This window comes from Lytechinus variegatus, chromosome 9, assembly GCF_018143015.1.
Source record: "Lytechinus variegatus isolate NC3 chromosome 9, Lvar_3.0, whole genome shotgun sequence".
Classification (NCBI taxonomy): Eukaryota; Metazoa; Echinodermata; class Echinoidea; order Temnopleuroida; family Toxopneustidae; genus Lytechinus; species Lytechinus variegatus.
In genome coordinates this window covers 18,265,379-18,289,178 of record NC_054748.1, presented here as the reverse complement: position 1 = coordinate 18,289,178, position 23,800 = coordinate 18,265,379, and the positions used below count along the sequence as shown (strand labels likewise).

General features: G+C 35.9%; 2 protein-coding genes across 7 annotated transcripts in view; one reads left to right on the top strand and one right to left on the bottom strand.

The window, feature by feature from the left end:
* The window catches only part of LOC121421126 (leucine-rich repeat and IQ domain-containing protein 1-like), a 40,457-nt gene extending 31,796 nt beyond the window's left edge, over window positions 1-8,661 (bottom strand). The window contains exons 1-5 of the mRNA XM_041615776.1: window positions 8,565-8,661; window positions 6,332-6,554; window positions 5,610-5,736; window positions 2,231-2,331; window positions 9-117 (exon numbers count right to left, since the gene is read on the bottom strand). Of these exons, the coding sequence (XP_041471710.1) occupies window positions 9-117; window positions 2,231-2,331; window positions 5,610-5,736; window positions 6,332-6,508 (514 nt within the window). The 5' untranslated portion in view covers window positions 6,509-6,554; window positions 8,565-8,661. The remainder of the gene's footprint in view (window positions 1-8; window positions 118-2,230; window positions 2,332-5,609; window positions 5,737-6,331; window positions 6,555-8,564) is intronic.
* LOC121421128 (40S ribosomal protein S10-like) lies at window positions 2,738-20,789 on the top strand. Of its 6 annotated transcripts, none has more exons than XM_041615784.1 (6): window positions 2,738-2,741; window positions 9,468-9,473; window positions 16,709-16,853; window positions 17,298-17,544; window positions 20,009-20,064; window positions 20,683-20,789. In XM_041615784.1, exons 3-6 carry the CDS (start codon window positions 16,710-16,712, stop codon window positions 20,722-20,724), a joined length of 489 nt encoding a protein of 162 aa, XP_041471718.1. In that variant the 5' UTR covers window positions 2,738-2,741; window positions 9,468-9,473; window position 16,709; the 3' UTR covers window positions 20,725-20,789. The 6 variants fall into 6 exon arrangements, with proteins under 6 accessions (XP_041471718.1, XP_041471717.1, XP_041471715.1 ...); XM_041615783.1 differs by lacking the exons at window positions 2,738-2,741; window positions 9,468-9,473 and adding exons at window positions 3,758-3,761; window positions 7,157-7,160; XM_041615781.1 differs by lacking the exons at window positions 2,738-2,741; window positions 9,468-9,473 and adding exons at window positions 6,708-6,712; window positions 7,157-7,160.
* Window positions 20,790-23,800: the final 3,011 nt, after the last annotated feature.

Sequence of the window (23,800 nt, the reverse complement as noted above, 5' to 3'; positions counted from 1 at the left end):
AAGCATACCCTTATCAAGAACAGGAACAAGATCCAATCCATTGACCTGACCCTCTGACCTTTGACCTTCATAATCTTCCAAGTCCTTCCTGTCAGCCTCTTCAAGCTCGTGGATGACCTATGGTGGAGTAAGAGAAACAAAAACAATTGGAATGCCTCTGGCCGTCTCACCTGCATCACGCAGTTCAATATAGCATCAGTGCTGACTTTGAAAACTACTCTAACTCGCACAAGATGTTCAGTGATACATGGTTACTTTTATGTCCACTTTTTATGAACTAGACCAATAAACTTACAGAGATATGATGGTTATTCAACAAAAAACCCCAACATGGCCAAAGTTCATTGACCTTACATGACCTTTGACCTTGATCATGTGACCTGAAACTCGAACAAGATGTTCAGTGATACTTGATTACTCTTATGTACAAGTTTCATGAATCAGATCCATAAACTTTTAAAGTTATGATGGTAATTCAACAGATACACCCAATTCGGCCAAAGTTCATTGACCTTTGACCTTGGTCATGTGACCTGAAACGCGCACAGGATGTTCAGTGATACTTGATTATTCTAATGTCCAAGTTTAATGAACTAGACCAATAAACTTTCAAAGTTATGATGGGAATTCAACAGATATCCCCAATTCGGCCAAAGTTCATTGACCCTAAATGACCTTTGACCTTGGTCATGTGACATAAAACTCACGCAGGATGTTCAGTGATAATTGATTAACCTTATGTCCAAGTTTCATGAACTAGGTCCATATATTTTCTAAGTTATGATGACATTTCAAAAACTTAACCTCAGGTTAAGATTTTGATGTTGATTCCTCCAACATGGTCTAAGTTCATTGACCCTAAATGACCTTTGACCTTGGTCATGTGACATGAAACTCTAATAGGATGTTCAGTAATACTTGATTAACCTTATGGCCAAGTTTCATGAACTAGGTCCATATACTTTCTAAGTTATGTTGTCATTTCAAAAACTTAACCTCAGGTTAAGATTTGATGTTGACGCCGCCGCCGTCGTCGGAAAAGCGGCGCCTATAGTCTCACTCTGCTATGCAGGTGAGACAATAAATGGAATCTTTGATGAATTACAATGGTTTATTAATGCATAAGCTGTGAAGGTAATAATCATGGCAGATGATGAGAACTTGAGGGAGAGGAAGAGAAAAAAAGTAAATGAGGGAAAATGAAAATAAATCCAATTCAATTCATAATAAAATGTGAGACACAAATGTAAATGACACTAGTTAGTCATACAATAGAAAGCAATTCGTAAATTAAAAAGAAATATTCAAAATGGAATGTTAATGAAGAATATATGAGAGGTATAGCAATGAAGATAATAATGTGACCAATCAAAATTGGGTGATATGTCAAAATTTTCCATACTATCATCAACTCATACAGCCTGACATTACAAATTCATATTCAACCACAAACTATCAAATGAATTTGGCATTCTCCAAATAAATCATTCTAACGCTGCACTAACTGTACATCATCCAATCATAAATCCCATCTAGGCCCCATCTTACAAAGTGTTGCAATTCATCCGATCAAAAACTACTATGGAAAGCCAGCAACGTCAACATCTAAAATGCATGTTTATTCAAATTATTTTCTCTATACATGTATGATGTATATTAATTCTTCTCTTTGTTCACAAAGTACAGCGTGAAATTTTCTGAAGAAAAAAGATATGAAGATGATGGATTACCATATAGTTAACGTTGATTGGATCAATCATAACTCTTTGTAAGACAGGGCCACGGACTAAGAGGCCTGTATTCTGAAGTCAGGTTTAACTTAGACCATGGTCTAACTCTGTGCTCAAATTATGGGAAGCCAATAGTGTCAAAATTTTATTAAGTTGTATGTTTCTTATCTTGACTGTGCTCTTTCCTGATTCATCGATGGTGAAGACAATCATCTACTTCATAGACAATTATGAATGATTGGAGAGCCAAATAAGCTGAAATATGATATCTCTACAGTTCGTGATTTATGTAACAATTGGCTATCCATACTTAAACCACAACTTTAAACCTGAGTTTAAGTTAAACCCGACTTCAGAATATGGGCCAGTGACACAACACTCATCTACTATCTCAGAGGAAATCTTTATGATTAATTATATTGACTACAATGTAAAATCAATCATGAAAACCAATCATGGAATCAATTGCTAGGGTTTGTGTATACAGGACCCAATCTCACCCTGTCTCTGAGTTCCTCAGGATCTTCACCAAGCTGGAAAGCTAAATCATTCAACTCCTTAGACTTATAGGCAAAGTTCTCAATATCATCATCATCAGTAACTGAAATAAGAATGAGAGCAGACATGAAATAATAATAATAATATACAGATCTTGTATAGCGCATATCACATTATGAATAAAGTCTTTATGTGCTTCCAAAGGACTTGGATATTATTACCCCAGCTGTAGCTTCGCAGTCGTAATTAATAAGATTACACCGCACACGCATTTCAAGGAATAAATTCCTGCCTGGTACCCATTCACCTCACCTGGGTTGAGTGCAGCACAATGTGGATGAATTACTTGCTGAAGGAAACTACGCCATGGCTGGGATTTGAATCCACGAACCTTTGTTACAAAGTCTGGAGACTTATCCACTGGGCCACAACGCTCCAAACAAAATTTGACTGATATCTTCGTTTTATTATTGGAAGGCTTCAAGGCCACATTTATCTGGCTATGGCCATGGCCTTTGTATAAGGCTGAGGTTATTACATACTTTTACGGGTTTCTAAGTAATCATTATTATTTATCTATTATAGCTTTTTTTCACTTATTCATTCTATTTCTAATGTTGAGTTTTAATTACTTTATACATTTTGACTGTATTTTAATCAATAAGAAATAAAATGTATAATTCCTGAAATATTTTCTGGAGTAGAATTAAGGTTTCAAAACATATTTCATTTATATGTTATGTACATTTTATTTGAATATATGTATAAATATGAATAAATATAAACAATAGATAAAGGGACTACTTTAATGACAGCATGCAAATACATGGCATTGTTTTAAATCATTACATCTAATATTACTTTTATTTCTATAACATACAGAGATATGTCTCAGCAATTGCAGCAACATAGTAGGCAGAAATCTCATAAGAATATAGCCTAATGTTCATGATTGTTTTAAGAATCATTTATATTTTTAGGCATATAAATTATTGTTTATTACTCCATTTCATCAAATTATATTCTTTCTTTACTTTTGGTGAGAATTATTTTATATCGCTGCCATTGATTTTTTAGAATTTATATTGTTTTTCTTGATTCACATTTGGAATGCTAAAAAAATTTGTATTTTTGTTTTGTGTTTGCGCATGCTTATAATTACTGCAATTGATAATATTCTTTATTTCAGTTACATTTTCCTTTTTAGTGTGTATTAGTGTATATTGCTGTAACTTATCAACCTTTTTTCATTCCATCTTATACATTGTCATACATTGTCTTTTGCCTCTACCTTGACCAAAGGTGATCCGAAGGTAAGGCATGCAGTAGAGTTGAAAATAGAAAGGGAAAGTCAATGGTCTAGAAAGAACAAGAAAAATGGAGTTAAAGTATCAATGAAAATGACTGAAACAGCAAGGGATACGAATAATGATTCACAACAATGGAAATCAATGAAAAGGGCAATTAAAAATGTAATCGTGAAAGAGAAAAACGAAAACTGGTCAGAGCGTATACAGAAGCTCGCAAAACAGGGTATCTTATTACATTTGTCAGAAGTAGAAAAAAAGCGATCTTACATGGAAATCAATTATGTATGGTCTACCCAGAGGTGTCCTAAGTTTTGCCTCGAGAGCTGCAATCGATAGCCTTCCAACTCCCCAAAACCTCAAGTTATGGGGTAAAAAGATGAATGAAAAGTGCAATTGTACAGGCTCTTTGGTCCATATTTTAAATATGTGCACTGTTGCCCTTACTCAAGGCAGATTTACATACCGACACAATAACGTGCTAGGTTACCATGTAAAGGAATTGAAAAGTTGTGCTGAAAGCAATGGTATAAAACTTGATTTGTATGCTGACCTCCCAGGGATGAGAATTAATGGTGGTACAATCCCTTCTAATGTCATAGTCACCACAGAGAAACCAGATATAACTCTCTATTTCCCAGAATCTACCCCTAAGAAGATTGGTCTCATTGAGTTGACAGTTCTTTTTTAACCTTCTATTCGTAAGGCGAGAGAACGTAAGGACGTGAGGTACGTTCAACTGAATAGGGACATCATATCTAAGAATTCGCATCTGATATGTTTTGAAGTCAGAAGTAGAGGGGTGGTTACCAAAGACAAACAGCAAATTAAGACAATTCTACACCACGTCGGTTCAAGGAAATAAGAAGATGCTATCCTTACAATGAGTAAATTAGCACTAATTGGATCATACGTGATTTACAATGCAAAGAGTGAACCATGCTGGACCGACATGATACTTCTTCACTAATTCTCAATCTGAATTTTCCCAATATGATTGTAGGACATCTAGAGATATTATTTGCTAATCTTTATTTTGCTGTTCAGATTATTATGGCGAAAGGACTGATTCCTCTTCCCTCTTCCTTATACTTCACCCCTCTCTACCTCTTTATCTTTATTCCTGTCTCCTCTTCTCCTACTTCTCTTCTTTCCAATCTATTCCACACCATTTCTTTTCCATCAGCCCTTGCTTCCTCATTCTTTTCATCATAATCTCTTTTTATTCCAACCATTCTTGTTTCATTTATGTATGCCAGACTGTAATATATCATACAATTTGCGGAACAAAATCACACCTTTTATATATACAAAATATAAACCAAAGTTTTAGGCCTACTTATTTGAATTTACACTTAATCTGTTCATATATTTATAATTGCATGATTTATATATTTTTTGTAATACCATATGTTAGTACATTGAACTCATTTTAAAATATGAACAACTTAAGTTAAACCACGGGATAGCATATCCACTCCTTCCCCCTTCTAATCACTTTAAGTATGAATTTTGTTTGAATTGAATTGACGTGTTTGATATGTAGATAATTATTATCTCTTGTTTTATGTTTATTTATGTATACCTATAATGTATTCAATTTACATTGCCCTGTATTACGTTCATTTAGAACTAACAACCTGGGCCCTTTACTGTAATTGATTCCCTTTTTAATGAATAAAAGGTGATTTATTAAAAAAAAAAAAAAAAAATCTTTCTTTTTTTCCTTTTCGAGACTCACGCACAAGATCAAAGATAATTTAACAACACTGTGGCCCTTATTCTGAAGTCAGGATTAACTTAGACTCTGGGGTAAAATTATAGGAAGCCAAAAGTGTCAAAATTGTTATAACATTGTGTGTTTCTTATGTTTACTGTGCTCTTTCCTAATTCTTTAATGGTGAAGACAATTATCTTCTTCATCCTTCCCAGACAGTTAGGAATTTTTTGAAAGTCAAATGAGCTGATACAATGAACATGTACTATCAGGGATTTATGCCACCATTGGCTATCCATAGTTAAACCACAACTTTAAACCCGACTTCAGAATACAAGCCTGTCAATCAAAACTGACCTTTGTGTGATGAATCTAAAAGGTCGTTGCACTCTTCTATTGCTATCTGTGCATCCTGTGCTCTGCTTTTGACCCTTTGTAAGAATTGGGTCACTGACTCTGGGATAGTACCATTGGGAGGTGGTTCCTATGGAAACAAAAGTCACATGATTATATTTCAGACTGTGCCCTCATTCAAAGACAAATATGTTGCACAATCTATATCAGTAATTTAAAAACAAATATTTTTTACAGTGGTAATTTTCCTCATAGTTTTTGGAAATACTATAGTTGTGGAGTGGGAGGGATATTTCAAATTTTTTTTTTTAAGAATAAAGCATTAACCACTTAGCCACACCCAAGTTTGTTCTGTGACATATTCACATGTTTGCACTACAGTACACTTATTTATTTTGAAGTAATTCAAGAATTTATGTCCGTACTTGGCACTTAAAACTCTGTTTTAAAGAAACTCCTACAAGTGAAAGGTAATATAATTTGCCCCATTTACTAATACAATTTGATGTAAGCTTTTATCCATTCCTTAAGTCACCTTCAGATTAAAATTATTTATTTACAAGAAAATACGTGAGAAAACAAAATATTTGGTGAAAGTTTGAATAAAATCAGACTACAAAGAATAATGAAGACATGACCATGGCTGTTTAAAAAGAAATTAATAATCTGTCTTTTAAAATATCAATTTCAAATATAAAATTTGTTCCTCTCACTAACATCATTACCTCTCCATCTTCTTCCAAATTGATGATATCATCTTCATCCTGTGTTCCACTAGAGAGGGCGCTATCATCCAAGGGTGAAAGGGCATCTAACTCTCTTTGGATCTCAGCCTCTATCCAATCATCTTCCTCCGTTGCACCATCCGTGTTTAAGCCACGCCCATCTCTCATAGTTGACATAGTTACTGTTGTAACAGCTCAGGTTAATGTTTCCAAATCAATGAATCTAGTATTACAAAGAAACAATTCATTTATTCAAAATCTATAGTGTTCAGCACAAAATACTAAATTACATGTCAATCTGTAAGGACTAAGAATGGAATAAAAACTAAGTAGGGTACACTTTAGAAATCATATAACTAAGAAAAAAAAAGGTCAAAGAGGGTACACTTTCCCATTTTGATTAGCATCACTTGGGCTGGCAAGGTGATTAGTGAATGTCATTTGGTCAATAAGATGATCATTTGATTCCTCACACATATAAATAATTTGCTGCCGATTTCAAAACATCGCATCCGATAAGCGCGAGTTACCGGGACCGGTCCGAGCTCGGACCCTCGCGCATGCGAAGTTTTGAAATTGGCAGCGAATTATTTATATGTGTGAGGAACTTCATGTTGGCTCTAAATCACCAACTTTGGCATGATAGAAGCATGGAAAAGAAGTGAAACTTAGTGTAAAGTAAGAATATTAGTTTTGTTTTTAAAGATCATGATGTTGCATGAATTTTATATTTTCCCCCCACAAAATCCCACCTTTGTCACTCAGAATATCAGATCGAGTTCACGGTCCCAAAGTTCGGGTAGGTGGAGTGTAGTGTAGCGGTAGTGAAGTGGAGTGGAGCCTTCACATACTTTGCTCGAGGTACTGGTAGCTCAAAAACTTTATCCGTATTATTGATTTTGTAATTATCTTTGTTATTTTTTGAATAATTTTTGTGTCTTTATTACCTTGTGAATACAACGCAATTCGGCCTTAGCCAAGATCATGTCTTGATTTTTATTAATAAACCATTTATTAAAAAAATGTAAAAAGTAAAAAATTTGGACTCTAATCCTTAACAAGTAGTGTTGGGGCAAAAATTGAAAAGGTACATCCAGTAAACATTGATATTATTTTATAAAGTATTTTAATTTTAGGCTAAGGCTCATGCTACTCTTTAGTTAGGCCTTAATTAGGTTTTTTATATCTTTTAATTTCTGATGCCAGCATGGCCGGTGATAGACCAAAAGCTTCGGTCTCTGTTATGTTGGTTGTTCCGCTGAACTCTGTTGGCTCTACTCACCAAATACAGAGACCAAAGTTCTAGCGCGATCTGATATGCATATGTATATGGACTCAGTGGCCATTTGTTTATGTATTAAGTTTGGATAAAACAGAGAAGTTGTGCGACAGCTGAGGTACATGTAAGTCACTGTTTTTGTTCCTTTTAACTTGATTTTTCCCTGTTGTTTGACAATTAATGCCAAAACTAAAGGGAATATTACCATAATTTGCATTTCGGTCACGTTAATTTTCAAAAGCTTGATTCATTAAAGACAAAAATCAAAGAGCCCTAACGGGGGATTTTGCATTGTAACTTAGTCCCCTAATGGTGGCTGCACGGTAGCGAGCGGTCTGTGTACGAGGAGAAATAAAAAAAAAACAGAAACAGATGGCTGCCAGCTATCTCGGACTCGGCCAGTGAGTGCAGTGGCATTGCATATTGACAGAGATCGATTAAAGTTTCACTAATCCATTTATTCTACAACTAATATTGAAATGGCAGCTAATGCATAAATTGCCTGCAACACCAACAGTGCAAGTCTTACTTCTAGTTCTGTTCTAGGGCCTAGTCTAATAATCTTTCTTCTTCCTCCGCTGATCCTGGAAATCTACAGCTGGTCACTGTATAGTGTATTGTTGCATAAATAATATTAAGAGCACAAAGCACTTCCTCAGAGTCAGAGTAGTATCGGTGATACAATATAATTACACATTCAAGAGAGAGTTTGAGGCGACAGAATTTACAAGACGAGATCGCCCTACGCATTAAAACTAAAAGGCAAACATTCAAATAAGGATATGGGACTACACCGTCACTTTATAATGTCACTGAATTTTGACGAAATGGATGCGACAATCGTAACATTCAGGGATACTACTACAGCCAGATGTCTGCACATTTATAGAGCAGAAAATCTAATATGCATGGTACATATATTAAACTTCATTTTTTAAATCAAATATCCATTACCTATAAACGCCGCATGATGATGATAACCCGAAAATTAAGACGGTTTCCAATGTAAACAATTTGCCGTTATACAATTTTCTGGAACGCATAATCAGAAGTTAGCCGATTAGTTTTGAATGCTTCGGTATACAGTATCCTCAAAGAAATGGGAAACGGGCTGTGCAATTCTCAAATTACTGAAAAGAAATTAATGAACCTTAAATCTACAAACTTTAAGCTTTAAGGTTCATTTATTTATTTCCATTGATGTGAAAGCTATTTGGAAATTACAGTTATTGCAACCAGGATCTTCTAAGAGGGGTGCTGCCGTGCTGGTTTGTCCGATTAAAGTGCACCCCAGAACTGTTGATGTAGGTAAATCAAACATTATAAGCACATAAACGCTGAAAAATTCATTGAAATCGCCAATGTAAAATAATAAGTAATAAGTAATAAATTCACGACATCTTAAATTTTCGCTTTATTCGCAAAACAATTATGCAAAACTCACTAATATGCATGAGAGAGTCGATTAGGCTCCGCTATCTCATATTTTGAATTTAACTCCCGATTTTTACAGCTATAGGTTTGACAAGAATGACCGATCTGACCGAATCACAAAAAGTAGAAACAGTTGCAATTCCACATGTTCTGGGAGGAATGAAACTTTGTTTCACAGGACAATGAGGAGAAAATTAGAATATCTCATATAATGAAAAAAAAACAGAAATAGTGTGCCTGTGATGATGTCATCAGTCGCCTCATTTGCATACCAATATCTTTTTGCATATCTATTTTGTGAAATTAAGCGAAACTTCCAATATCACAACTTTCTAATTCTACATCCGATTTTATCAAGTTTTCAATGTTACCCTTGTTGGATTTTTAGGGTTGTTTTTTATATTCAAGTCAACTTTTTGTTACAGTGAACCTGTCTTTTGATAAAAAATGGAGGTGCTGAAACAAAATATTGAATTGATAATGAAAAAAAAAGATAGAAATTTCCGAATGAAGGTGGTTTTATTGAAGACAAATAATAAGTCTCCCCCGCCCCCCAAAAAAGTTTATGCATCTCGCCTGTATAAACAAAGCCTACTGAAAATAAATGATATACATTATAGCACACCGAGGGGTGTGTTTAAGCATCCCTGGCTCAGTCCAAGAGCCCTGATAGCAACGATTGGCATCTCAACAAAACTACACTAAGAAACGATAATAACGAATTATGAAAATTTCTCGACTTAGTGGTCTTGTAAAATGAAAGCAAAATATATGAGATAGAGATGACGTCATTTCCTGAATTGAATGATAGTATACGGAAGACACCCACAGGACTAGCCTATCCAGATCACTTTCCTTTTCATTGCAGTATCCATTATTCAGATCTCAAATTTGCTTTATTTCATTTTCCAACAGAACAAAATAAGATGGTCGTAATTAATTACAATGACATTTGAAAATAAAACTTATACAAACAATAAAAATTGGGGAAAGTACAATCAGTCGCGGTTTTAGACTATAAGTATTTTTTTTTTTCGGGGGGGGGGGGGGGTAATCTTGGGGCCTGAGATACTTTCGACGTCGGTATTTTCTAATACAATGAAAATGGCCGACTGTGGGTAGCCTTATCAAGCAGCTACCCCTCCCCGTATATATCATGCGAAATAGCGTAGCGACCGAGTAAAAAAAATCACATTTTAAAATGCTTTAGCATTTGATGGGTCTAAGTAGATGAGGTGCCGGGTAAAAATGACAGAGGATATGGCAAAGGTTATATGACAGAGGTAAAAATGGCAGAGGTAATAATGGCAAAGGTTAAAATGGCAGAGGTAAAAATGGCCGAGGTAAAAATGGCCGAGGTAAAAATAGCAGAGGTAATAATAGAAGAGGTAAAAAATGGCAGAAGCATAAATGACAGAGGTAAAGATCATGACATGCTACATCAACAAGGAAGACAGAGATTTTTCGGTTATTATCAGTCATAACTATTGAACTTTAATGGACTCCTCTCGACGAAATGAGTATTATGAACTGATTAAATATATGGATTTTTTTGTCATCCTTTTAGGTCTATACTTTATCGTTGATATGATCGATCTCAGACATTTTCATGGCAAAATGATTTCAATTAGTGATTGGTGGAAGGATTTATAAAGGCTTTGCCAGTTCGTATAGTAGAACAGCACTTCATCCCATACATAGGGGAAGGCGGGGTAAGTTGAGCATAGGGGCAAGTTGAGCCACCCGCCCCAGGCCAATAATGAATGAGTCAGACATTGTGGTGGTGTCATGTATTAATAACCCATAGCATAACCCCTAACCCCACCACATTGTTTTCCACTTTGAAACAAAAAAAAAGTTTTTTAGAGGGAAAAGTATGAATTTCAGCCAAAAAAGTAAAAAAGAGTGTGAAATAGATAAGTGTAAGACATGATAACAACATTGTTAGTCCAGCCCAGGTATGAATCTTCATTCTTGTTATAGTCTTTTCTATGAGGGATGCATGATAAATGTGTGGATACAAAATTATCGCACTAAGTTCGGACTGGGGTAAGTTGAGCCAAACAGCTTGGGGCAAGTTGAGCCATGGTAATTCTTATGGTAATGTATCTTAAAAAACAAACAAACCATAAAAATCGATTGAAATGCAGGCTGAAAGGAGCAAATTTACATGACTGCTCTTTTCCTTTTAAAGGACGTTAATATTTATAGAGAATTAGCAAGTGAAAAGACTTTAAACAAAAAATGGACATGCTGGTTTTCCCCCCATACATTTTGTACATAGTTTTTGTGGCCGCTTACCCCAGACGGTGGCACAACTTACCCCATATATGGGGCAAGTTGAGCCATTTGACATCGGTTTTTTCAAAGGTCACAATGACTTTCAGTGTGGGGGTAGAAAGTTATATGTACGTGAAAAACATTTCCCAAGAATCAAATTTAAAGGCAAGGTACTTATTTCTACACACTGTTAAACTGAAATACCCTGATTTTACAGAAAAAAGAAAGACTATTTTGCAAAGAGCAATCACAGAATCATTCTGTAAATTCATATAACAGGAATTTTTCTGCAATTTAACAGATCAGGTCTGTTTAAAAAGGGGAAAATGGTGTTTTATTAAAGGAAATTTGTAAGGTTCCATACACCCAATACCAATTTCCTGTAAGATTACGCTATTTGGTAAGATTACATGTGTTCTCGAGACTCTGCTGCAGGAACTTCTTTTATTTTAAGGACAAAATTTTCTAACAGTGCAATAGTACTATTCATATCAATTCTAACATGCAAAATGCAAAAAGTGTCACAACTTACCCCGCCTTCCCCTACCCAACAAATTTTTAAGGACAAGTCCACCCCAATAAAAACTTGAATTGAATAAAAAGAGAAAAATTCAACAAGCATAACACTGAAAATTTCATCAAAATCGGATGTAAAATAAGAAAGTTATGACATTTTAAAATTTTGCTTATTTTTCACAAAACAGTGATATGCACAACTCAGTGACATGCAAATGAGACAGTCGATGATGTCCCTCACTCGCTATTTCTTTTGTATTTTATTATATGAAATATTTTGATTTTCTCGTCATTTTCAAGTGAAATGAAGTTCCATTCCTCCCTCAAGTGTTATCAGTTTGGAGCAGAAGAGTATTAATTAAAAATGTTACGCTTTTCATTAGTCAAACATTAAAATTCCAATATTCTTCTCAGAACCTTTCTTATTTAATCTACTGTATGCATTGAGGGGATTTCGGATTTTTGGCATGGGGGTTTAAGACTGACCATTTATACCTCTGTCATTTTTACCTCAGCCATTAATACCTCTGCCAATATATATGTCATTTATACCTCTGCCATTTCTACCTTTGCCATTTTTACCTTTGCCATTTCTACCTTTGCCTTTTTACACCGAGCCATGTAGATGAGGGAGCACTATGGACTTTATGTTTGAAAAACATCTGAAAGCGCTATAAAACCATCAAACTGACTATAAAGTAATGACATTTTTTGGTGTGCTTTACGTGGAAAATTCTGAATTATATGTTTTTTTTTCAGTTTAGCCTTAATCACCGAGTATATAGCGACAGAGCAACACCCCCCCCCCAAAAAAAAATATACATGAAAAAGAATGACAATTCTCTAGAGAACATTAATGTATTCTCCATTTAGATGCTATTTTGCGAGGAGCGTATAGCGACCGAGCGAGAAAATTTTCGAATTTAATTGATTTAAAACCAATCCTCAAACCCCCCTAAACCGCGCCTACGATATTTTTCATATAAGTATAACAAATTATTATATAAAAGCAAATTATCATTGACATTGTAAAGATCTAAGAACATTAAATGCTCGTATCTTTATTGGATTTTTCTCAAACCTTCACTAATACTTTAATATTTTGGGGAATTTTTTTACAACAATCTTTTCGTCAGGTGAACTCCTTTGAATTAGAACTTGAATTGCTGTACACATGCACGCGTGACCCCCAAAAACGCGTTTACAGGGGTGTTGTTTTTTTTCTAGATTTCGATGCGGTCCGCGCATGGACTCGTTAAAGGTATAAGAAACACACCGATTTTCAAGAGGGTGGTTTTAAAAGATTAGTCAATGGTCAATTGCGGGGTCAAACGTATTTAGGGTATTTTTTTTTCCCCCAAAGCTTTTTTTTAAGACAACCCAGACGTGTAAATTGAGGGTACGTTTTTTTCCTAATCTTTTCCCCCGAGGTCATATTTTGTCGACATCTTGTTTAGGGGCCAAAATTTGTAAATAAGCCCGCAAAAAATGTGTAGGGGGTCATTTTGCACACAGAGAAAAACTCGTTTAGGGGGTGTTTTGAAATTTCTTGGTCACGTGTGTGTAGTGTGTACAGCAATATATTTGACTGCGCAGCCCCCCCCCCCCGGATTATAACGCTTAATTATCTAATCTTCATTCCCACGTTATACACCTATCTAATTGGCCTCCTCTCAATAATACGACCAAATGAAGCATCAACTTAAAATGAGATGAATTAATAGGGAATAAATTATTTAAAAATACGGAAGAAAATAATACCACAGGATTGACTATTGAAGGGAACAAATGTCTTGCAGTCCTCATCGCATGAACAGAATATGAATCTTATTCAGATCTTCAATATCCTTTTTGAAAATCATTTGTCAAATCTCCCCCTAACTTTCTCTTTATAGTTATTTCTTTTTCCTTTTCACTCTCGATTTTGTATCTATAAATTTAAACCTTTTTGTTATTTTTCATCTTTCTAGAACTTCTTGTTCTCATCTTTCTCCTTTTCTCTCCGTTTGCCTGGATCTGCCTCGGACATCAAATTGATGACCTCCCGTTACCTGAAATGGGACCACGTTTTCGAACTTTTTAAAAGCCTGTGTTTTAGCGGCAATGAATAAAGTGCCCAATACACAGGTACCCACTTTTCAAAGTGATCCCTTTTCCTAAAATATATCTAAATGGCTACCTTCATTTTTTTTAAATTTACCATGTTATATATTACATATTCTATTTTGTTTAATACTGTAAGTAACTATATCATTACTATTTAAATCTAGAAATGTTAACATATGACCCACCAGAAGCCTTGATTAATGAATGATCATATATAAGTACCCAAATCTATGAATCTAGATGATTTTCATATTAAATGAAATAAAAAGAAAATTGCCCCCTATATCACTTTCCTTGATTCCATACCTAGCTGCAATATTAACATCAAGTTTGATTCCTACAAGATACCATGAGGTACTGCTGAACGTACGCCATGCGCCACGCGCCCAGTGTGGTTTGCTAATTTCTTTTTTACTGCGGCCTTTTTCCGTAGACCTCTGCTTAAGCAGTGAAGTATGTGATTGATTAATTTGTAAAATCTCTGTCAATCCTTGCAATCCATGTAAATTCATCATGAAATATCGAAATTTTCAAATCATTATACATCAGCGATGATCATGTATTCGTAGTTAGATTTCAGTGTCATGATATGAGGAGAAAAAATTTGCAGATTGAATAGACGAACTAGGCCCAAGCGCAAGCCTCGGTAAACTAAATTCTTATGTGCTTGCGCTGTTCGGTTTACCTAGGCCTATTTTTTTACAACTTTGAATTTTCGGGGATGGATGTAGACTGATTTTCCTTACACTTCGTCCAATTCCCCCCTCTTAATTACAACAAATTTAGATTTCTTCCTTGAACATAGTTACGAAATTGGACCTTATTTTTTGTATTTTTTTTCCCTGACGTGCCAGTGTGCGCTTGTCTAGCTGTGTACAAAATGAATGGGAGTGCAGTGTGGAAATATAGCGGGCCGGGCCGCGGCGCCTGATCTGGCACGGGGTAAAGAAATTAATCAAACTTCAAAGATGCTCTGTCCTCTGTGTACCGGTACATGGTGTACAGTGCACTGGGGGGGGGGGGGGGGGGGGGGGAGTGAAAGGTATTACTGTATGCAAGCGTGACATTGAAACGAAAGTTTTTTTTTCAGTTTTGGATACAAGCCGTATTTTTGCACTTGTCAAACTTTTTTTAGGTCAAGACTCGAGTCCACCCCAGAATATTGCTGATTCGAATAATAGAGGAAAATTAAACTAGCATTTTATTATGTTAACACTGAAAATTTCATCAAAATATCATGCAAAATAGGAAAGTTATGACATTTTAAAGTAGGGCCTATTGCTTATTTTTCACAAAACGGCGATATGCACATTTCAGTGACTGACATGCATGCAAATGAGACGGTCGATCTCCCTCACTATTTTGCTTTTTATTTTTGAATTACATGATAGTGGGCCCCAAGTCTGCGCACCTAACAATTTGAGTTAAGATTTAACATAAATTTCTTATTTCACAAAATCTTGGTTAATACAGAGCTACCAAGTCTCACGCATTTTGGACTCTTGTTCATCCCCTCAAATCTCTGTCTCACGCATCTATCACAGCCTATCCCCATATACATTGTACACAATGTCTGTGATCTCACTCAGATTCACAGAAAATCTCACGCATAGCTGTTCTTTGAACTTGGCATCTGTGTTAATAGTGTTCCTAATATTGCAATTCATTAAGAGTAAGTGTACCAAATTTCTCATTAAAAAATGAAAGAAAAGAAAAGATTTTCTTGAAAAAACCTTGGGCAGTCATTTTCAGATTGAAAAAAAAAGTTTTTTATATCTGCGCTCTCATTCACTTTGCACACGATTCAGGGATTTTGATGAGAAAGGCTGCATTTTGAGGCCGTCACATGAAATGCCCTGAATTCATTATTTTTCCACCATTTTGAGTCAGATTTTTTTATGAATACCTGTCTCTATGTATTGCATGTGTAAAGTTCGTTCTCGTTGCGTATCTTCTTTTACTAGAATCGCGCAGACATGGGAGACCGCGCAGACATGGGGGAACTGACCATACAATATTTCAATTTTTTACAGATTTGACAATGAATTAAGACCAAATTGACTGAACCATATAGTATTAAACAATGCTAATTCTACATGCTCAGGGAGGAATTAATTGTTACATTTGACAATGAGGAGAAAATTAGAATATTTTATAAAAATAGTGAGTGGATGACGTCATCAGTCTCCTCATTTGCACACTGAACAGGATCCGATCTTGATGAAATTTTCAGTGCTAACACTGCTATGCTTGTTTTTTTTTTTCTTTAAGATAAAAAAGGGCATTGCTGGTGATGCTGTTTTCTGGCAGCAACTTGTTTAGGGGTTTATTTTGTACACAGAGATAAACCAGCCAAACGTGTTCAGGTTATTTTTTAGTTTTTCCAAGCTTTTTCCATTGGGGTTATATTCCGGCTACAACTTGTTTAGGGGCTAAAATGTGTAAATAACACCCACGAAAAACTAAACAACACCCCCCAGCCAACAATAGTCCACTTTTTGCATGTACATTCATTCAGGGTACAATAAGTATAATTATAATGCCCATTTTCACGTCCATAATTTTGAGGCAAGGTTTCTATTCAATGTCTATTCACTTTTCTTGGTTTGAAAATTATAATACATACTTTTTCTCTCTTCATCTTCCTTTCCCTTTTCTTGTGTCCTTATTTTTCTTTTTTTGTTCTCTCTTTCTTTCTCGATTTATTTCTTTCTCTCTCACCCTCCCTCTTTCTCTCACTCTCCTCTTTTTCTCTATTCCAGGATGTTGATGCCCAAGACGAGCCGTGTTGCCATCTACGAGAACCTCTTCAAAGAGGGTGTGGTCGTAGCTAAGAAAGACTTCTACGCCCCCAAACATCATGAGCTTGAGAACGTCCCAAACCTTCATGTCATCAAGGCTTGTCAGGTAAAAGATGCCTTCAAAAAAACTTTCTTGAGAAAACAAAGTATTTATAATAAAGGTCTTCTTCAAAGTTTTGGAAAGGATTTTGAATATTATTTTTACTGGAAACAAAATGTTTAGGGAATCTTGTTTTGACAAAATTATCAGTTCTGTAAAAAACAATTTTAATGTTGCATGGAATGAACTCGCATTAATGCATTTCAATTGTTTCCTCTCTTTGTGTTGATGGTGCTGTAGCTACCTCTAGTTTGTTTATTGTATGAAAGAGGAGGCGATGACAAAACTGACTAGAGGCTCCTCCAATATTATTCAAATGTAGCTTTCTTAGTGTGGGTACAGGCTTTTCTTTTCTATCACCGCATGTAACCCCTAACAATTAATACTGGATGATAAAGTGCAACAGCTACATGTACTGGTATTATATCTCTAATCTATATGTCATTGCAGTCTCTGAAATCCCGTGGCTACGTCAAGGAGCAGTTTGCCTGGCGTCACTACTACTGGTACCTGACCAATGAAGGCATCCAATACCTGAGGGACTACCTCCATCTCCCACCAGAGATTGTCCCAGCTACCCTGAAACGTCAACCCCGTACTGAGACCGCCAGACCCAAGCCTAGGGCAATGGAGGGACGTCCTGAGAGGGGTGGACCCCCATCAGATGGGCAGAGGCAGGAGTACAGACGTGGACCAGGTATGGCAGTTTAGATGTTTGCTTTGCTGGTTTCTAACATTGTAGTAATGAATCACATGCAAGGATGGTCTTGATAGGCCATATAATGTTTTATTGGCTCAATCAAAAACATAAACAAAAAATTATCAATGATTTTAATGATAATAAAAACAACCAAAAAATGAAACATGATATTAAGGTAATTTATACAGAAAAGCAGCTTATATCCATGTATATCCATTAGGCCTGGGACTTTCGGGTTTTTTTCTTTTCGGGTACCCGTGGTAATTTTCGGGCGGGTACCCGAAAATCATGTCGCTCGAAATATGACTGGTGGAAAAACCCCATAGGTGACGTCATCATCAAGCCAATGCGATGCAAGCCAATTTATGAATGAAAATATAGTAAGCATGCGCATTGCAAGCCTCAGCCCCACGCAGTATTCCGTCAAAACGAGTCTGCAATACTCTGTCACCTCGTACCAAAATCGACCTAGAAATCCACTTTTCTATATTTTACATGAATTATAAAAGGTATTCTCAGAGGATTTGTTTTCCCACCGATACCGCACTGGTAAGCAAATTTTTATTACTTCTTGCTTTTCCGTCAAAATCTTACGAAGTAGCGTCGATATTACATCGTGTTCGTGAGTTTGTAGAATCTATCGCTACGTGAACAAAGTCAATTGATTTCCGGGTTTCGGAGCGTCAAATGCGCCAGCCAATCACGATCGTGTTACCATTTTCGGTTTATGATGAACTGAAAATGGTATCAAGAACGTGATTGGCTTGCGCCTCGTATGCTCCGAAACCCGGAAATCAATTGACTTTGTTCACGTAGCGATAGATTCTACAAACTCACAAACACGATGCAACATCGACGCTACTTCGTAAGATTTTGACAGAAAAGCAAGAAGTAATAAAATTTCCTTACTTGCGTGGTATCGGTGAGAAAACAGATCCTCTGAGAATACCTTTCATAATTTATATGAAATAAAGGAAAGTGGAATTCTAGGTCGATTTTGGTACGAGGTGACAGAGTATTGCAGGCTTGTTTTGACGGAATACTGCGTGGGGCTGAGGCTTGCAATGCGCATGCTTACTATATTTTCATTCATAAATTGGCTTGCGTCGCAGTGGCTGGATGACGTCACTGCGCTGCAAAAGAAACATGGCGACGATTGAACGATCTCAGTCACATCATCACTTGAAAAACTAGTATATTTAAGGATATTTCGAGGGTAATTGGTGAGATTCAAAATGAGACTTGTGTACTTATGTGATGAGTTTACAATCATGTCTTACACTACGCAATACAAATCAAATGTACGTTATACTGGTGAGCAATTTTCGGGTATCGGGTATTGATTTTTCTACCCGGGTACCCGACGCTTCCGGGCGGGACCCGGGTACCCGGGTTTTAGTCCCAGCCCTAATATCCATATATATACGAATACATATTACAACCTAAATATGATGGCAGTCATCTTGAGGCCATATATTATTTAGCAATCAATCAATCACGTTTGTATTACGGGGCCCAGATCAATTCGTAATTCTTGTGTCATGGGCTCAGACTCATAGGTCCGAATTTACAAAGATGGTTTTGGAAACCCATGGATGAATCCATGGTTTATGCAGATTTCCTGGATAAATTACGCTTAATTTAGCGCGTATCGGGCGCTTGAATAAAAAATGTCTATTGCTGATGCTTGCTTTTGTCATGGTGCGCCAAATTGACGCCTGTTACCATGTTTAGATACGCTATTTTATTCATTAGTCCACTCTTTGAAGAGTGGACTCATTAATTTAAAACAAGTGGACTCACAAATGAAATAGCGTGAATAACCACGGCAACAGGCATCAAGTTGGCACACTGATAAAAGTGCATATTAGCATTGGACATTTTTTAATATATGACGTAATAACGTTTTTAATTGAAATTTGCTCCTCTACACAAAATTTCTTTTTAAAGCAATTTATTTACATAGGACTGTACAGAACATTTGAAAACTTTGCTCTTACAGCCAGAAATGCTAATCAAATTAGGAAATTAATCAAATTAGGAAATATTCCCTGTGTACACTAGTAATGATAGAGCATGGTTCCAATCCACATTATACCCATATGCATATTGTTACCGGTATATATCTCACTGATGACACTGCATGAAGAGTGATTGCTGACCCTCAATTGTGAAAAGAACTGGCAGTGCCTTTTTTGTTGCCATGTGACAGATATGTTGTACATTTGCATAATTTTTTGTTATATCTAACATCTCATTAACATGGTGCAAAAATGTTTCTGAGATTTGTTTCACTATTGGACTATCATACCTCCAAGCCTTTCCAAGTCTGTCTGTCATGGATACGTGTGTGTATTAAAGTAGACAAATTTAGTCTTCAATTCATGCCTGAAAGTGGTGCATGACATTTAAAGTGTCAACAAATTTTCACAATAGTTAATACTTTTTATTTTTTTTGTAGGAGGACCAGACAAGAAGGGTGATGCTGGTGCCGGAGCCACCCAAGACTTCCAATTCGTAAGTTATCTTCTCCTTTTCCTTTACTCAAAGTCATATTAATCAATTCTGTCAGCAGTAAGACTAAGACTTATATTGGAATAATGATTATATCAGTAAAATCTTGGTAAGTGTAAAATCTCTTTGGACCACAGAATCTGTTTGACTTTCGTGGCTTTCAAATAAGATGATAAAACAGCATATTTTCCATATTCTGGTCTGAAAAAAAGCTTCACTTTAATAAGTGACTTTTTTCTTTAGGAAGGTCAAGTTATGTAGTCTACCGTGCCATTTCTTTTTTATTTCAGCTGATGCTCTTAATATAATAATCACCATAAATGGTAAAAAGGTATATTGTCAGATTATATATTTGCTTGTAAGACATAGCGTATGTTAACTTCTAAGCATATAAGTGTATATTATACCCGAGTTATAGATACCAAAATCTTGAATTTCCCTTTTCCTCTATTTCTCCCCTTCCCTAATTGATATCCCTCTCCCACCTCTTTCTTTACCCCTCTCTTACCCCTAATCATGTCCCATTTCTTGCTCCTCCCCCGTCTCTTTCCCATTACATTACCTGTCTCTTCTCTATCATTTCCTCCCCACCCCTCTATATTTTTATGTTCCATCCTACAGAAAGGAGGCTTTGGACGAGGGAGGTCACAACAGCCACAGTAAGCTAGCTGCAGGAGGATAGATGATCATTGTTCAATAAAGTGATATGTAAATTAATGTGACCACAACAAGCCCTTGCTACATCCTATTTATTATTTGTCTCAGTTGTGTAATGTGAATTCTGGTGGGCATAAAGCAATAGTTAAGAGCAACTTTAAGAACGACTGGTTAACATTTCTTACGCACTAAATAATCACCAATGAACATATCATTTACCACAAGAAAGGATCACCAGTCGTTCTTTAAGTCGCTCTTATCTTACGAACAGCTTTATGAAATGGCCCCCAGGTACAGTTACACCAACAGAACTGACTCCAAACTGACCAATGGTATGCCATTCAAAATAATGTAATGGTTGATATCAGTCAGGAGTCTGTTTTGATGGTGTGACTGTAACAAGTCTGTCTCATTTGAACTACACACTATACTCCCTTCCATAGTGGTCTCACATATGACTCAATGGTGATCTTTCAGCTTTCACAGAGGCAAAATAGCTCTTGAGTGACTTCAAAATTTGTTAGTCTTGCATTAATAAAAGTAGCCTCCAAAAGTCTATGCAAATGAACAATGTTCATCACACGTCCATCAGGGGGGTGTTTCATGAAAGGACTTTCGGACATTTTATCCGACAAGTCCTATTTTATCCGACAGTTACCATAGGGACAGTGCCTCCCAGCCAATCAAAATCATGGAAAGATGTCAGATCTGACAACTTGTCGGATGAAAATATTGATGAAACGCTCCCCAGATAATCACTCCGGTGAGACGTCCATGAAAGTTTGATCTGAAATTTGAGAAAATGAATTGTACCTGCTGTCTTCAACATCAATTGAGTCATGTGTGGTGCCAGAAATATAAGTGGGGTATCAAAAAAAGCTTAGTTTCTGTTGATAATCTGGTGAATGAAAATTTAAATATTGTGTATACTTTTAGTCAGCCTGGTGCAACTGTTACGTCTAATCATACATTTATTTGTAATATTTTCCAGTCAAAAATTACTCCTCTTGACAAATATGACAGAAATACCAGTTGCAACCAGTTGACCTTTCATCTAGAAATTTTTACTTCCAGAAACGGAAATACACATGTATATCTTAAAATTGTAATGAAAAATATATTGGATTTTTGTCCAGAAAAGCATGCTACTTTGATGCAATATTGCCAGTTTTACATAGATAGAAAAACTCGCTTTTAAACTTATGATTTATCTTAAATTACTTTCTTGATTCCCTATTCCCAATCAATTTGCCTTGATGCTCCAAGCGAGTGAATTTTAAAGAGTGGAAGTTCATGCTGAGGTGTGGAATCTGAAAAAATATTTGTATCGAAAGCAAGAGAGACTGCCTAAGCTTGCGATGGAATTCGAAAGGAGGAAATAGTATTTTTATCAAAGAGATACGTTGTTTTGTGAATATATGGGGAAAAGTTTAAGATGGAAATGAGATGGTGAATGAGCTGATGGTAGCATTCAACAGAGGAAAGTTTGTTTTTCATTTATACAGTAGATGCATTCTGAATGAGGTTGATCATTTCCCGAGTTGAAAGTGTAATAAAAAGATTGAAGACAGGAATGAGATGATGAATGTGTTTATTAGTGATGAGAAGGTTCATGTTATATGTTGTTGCCCCTTGTCATAATTTACTTACCCCGTTGCCAATTTTAAATTTACATAATCTTAGGGTGTGTTCAATGTCGATTTTCAAATTTAAACAACGCGAGAACTCGATTACAAATCACCGAACACATACACGAGCGGCAGTGCACTGTTCATTATCGAAAATATAAAGGCATTTATATGTTGATTGTCTTTAAATTTCCTGCTTTTGTTAACGCAGCTTTAGTGCACAGTTTGACCCATCACAAGAAAGGTCGGTTCTGGCAACTGTTGCTTATGTAGGCTTCCACTGCGAGAGCAAAATGTAGGCTTCCACTGCGAGAGCAAAATTTAAAGGTGTTTCAACTTTTCAAAACTCAATTGTGTTCAATGTCACATTTGTGATGCTTGTAAAATTTGAGCTGATCGCATTTACAAACGCATCTTTTTTTATGTTTAAATTTTCCTCCCATCATGATTTGAAAGACGTTTTTATGACCGAGAATGAGGACATTGAAAACATCCTTTGTTTCTCATATCTGCATTTTGTAATCACGTTTTCAATCGTGATCCATGTTGCCGTTTAAATTTGTAAAGCAGCCGTAACTTTCTTATTGCTTGTCCAATTTCAAATTTCACCCTTTTGTTTTTCTTTTTTTTCTCTTTTTAAACACAAATTTTATTACCAAGGTAGGATTCCCCTTTAACTAATTGAGCTTGTGTGTGATAGCTGAGAGGAGAAATCTAGGAATGTTCCCCCTGCAGTTGATTGGTTGAAATGAAATAAGACAGATGAGAGAGCTTGATGGAAGTAAATCCATCAAAGAAAAATTGTCACACAAACTGCTCCATATTCATGTAGTATGAATTTCACGAGATTCTGTTTTCTTTGATAGTGTTATAGTGGTACTAATATTTTGTTGGGTCCTACTCTAAGAAATTCGCAAATGAGCAAAATAACAGCGTAGAAATATCTTTTATTTCATTTAATTAGCAAAACAATGATTTATCAACAAAATGTGTTTAATAAATGGGTTATAAGCTCCCCCCTTTACTGCTCAGAGGGAGTTTAAATTATTTATATATTCTCATTGGACACATGACAAAACAATTCATTATACAGCGATAGGGGGCGCTGGTCCCCTATATTATCAAGGCATGATTCCGATTTCTCTCATTTTCTGCTTGAATAGAAATTTGGTTACATTAAAAAAAAATTGATAACGAAAGTTGGAAAGAGCTTGTCGACCAAATGTATTTTATTGAGAAGAAGAAATATGATACAGCCACGGGGTCCCAGGATATATTAATAGGGGGGGGGGGGGGTGGATCAAGGCACACCATTTCCCTCTTAAAGTTTAGGATGAAGGTGATAACAGAGTTACATACAAAGACGTTTCCTTTTTTACTCTTCTTTCCCTCTCCTTTTCTGCCTCTTCTTTTTTTCAGTTTCGTTTTCTTCTTTTGTTCGGTCACTACTTGCA

What these genes read in the sequence shown, in the direction of transcription:
- LOC121421128 (XM_041615784.1), top strand. Translation starts at nt 16,710, where the DNA reads ATGTTGATGCCCAAGACGAGCCGTGTTGCCATCTACGAGAACCTCTTC. An exon ending in GGAGTACAGACGTGGACCAG is followed by an intron (nt 17,545 to 20,008) that starts GTATGGCAGTTT and finishes TTTTTTTTGTAG; the next exon opens with GAGGACCAGACAAGAAGGGT. An exon ending in CCACCCAAGACTTCCAATTC is followed by an intron (nt 20,065 to 20,682) that starts GTAAGTTATCTT and finishes TCCATCCTACAG; the next exon opens with AAAGGAGGCTTTGGACGAGG.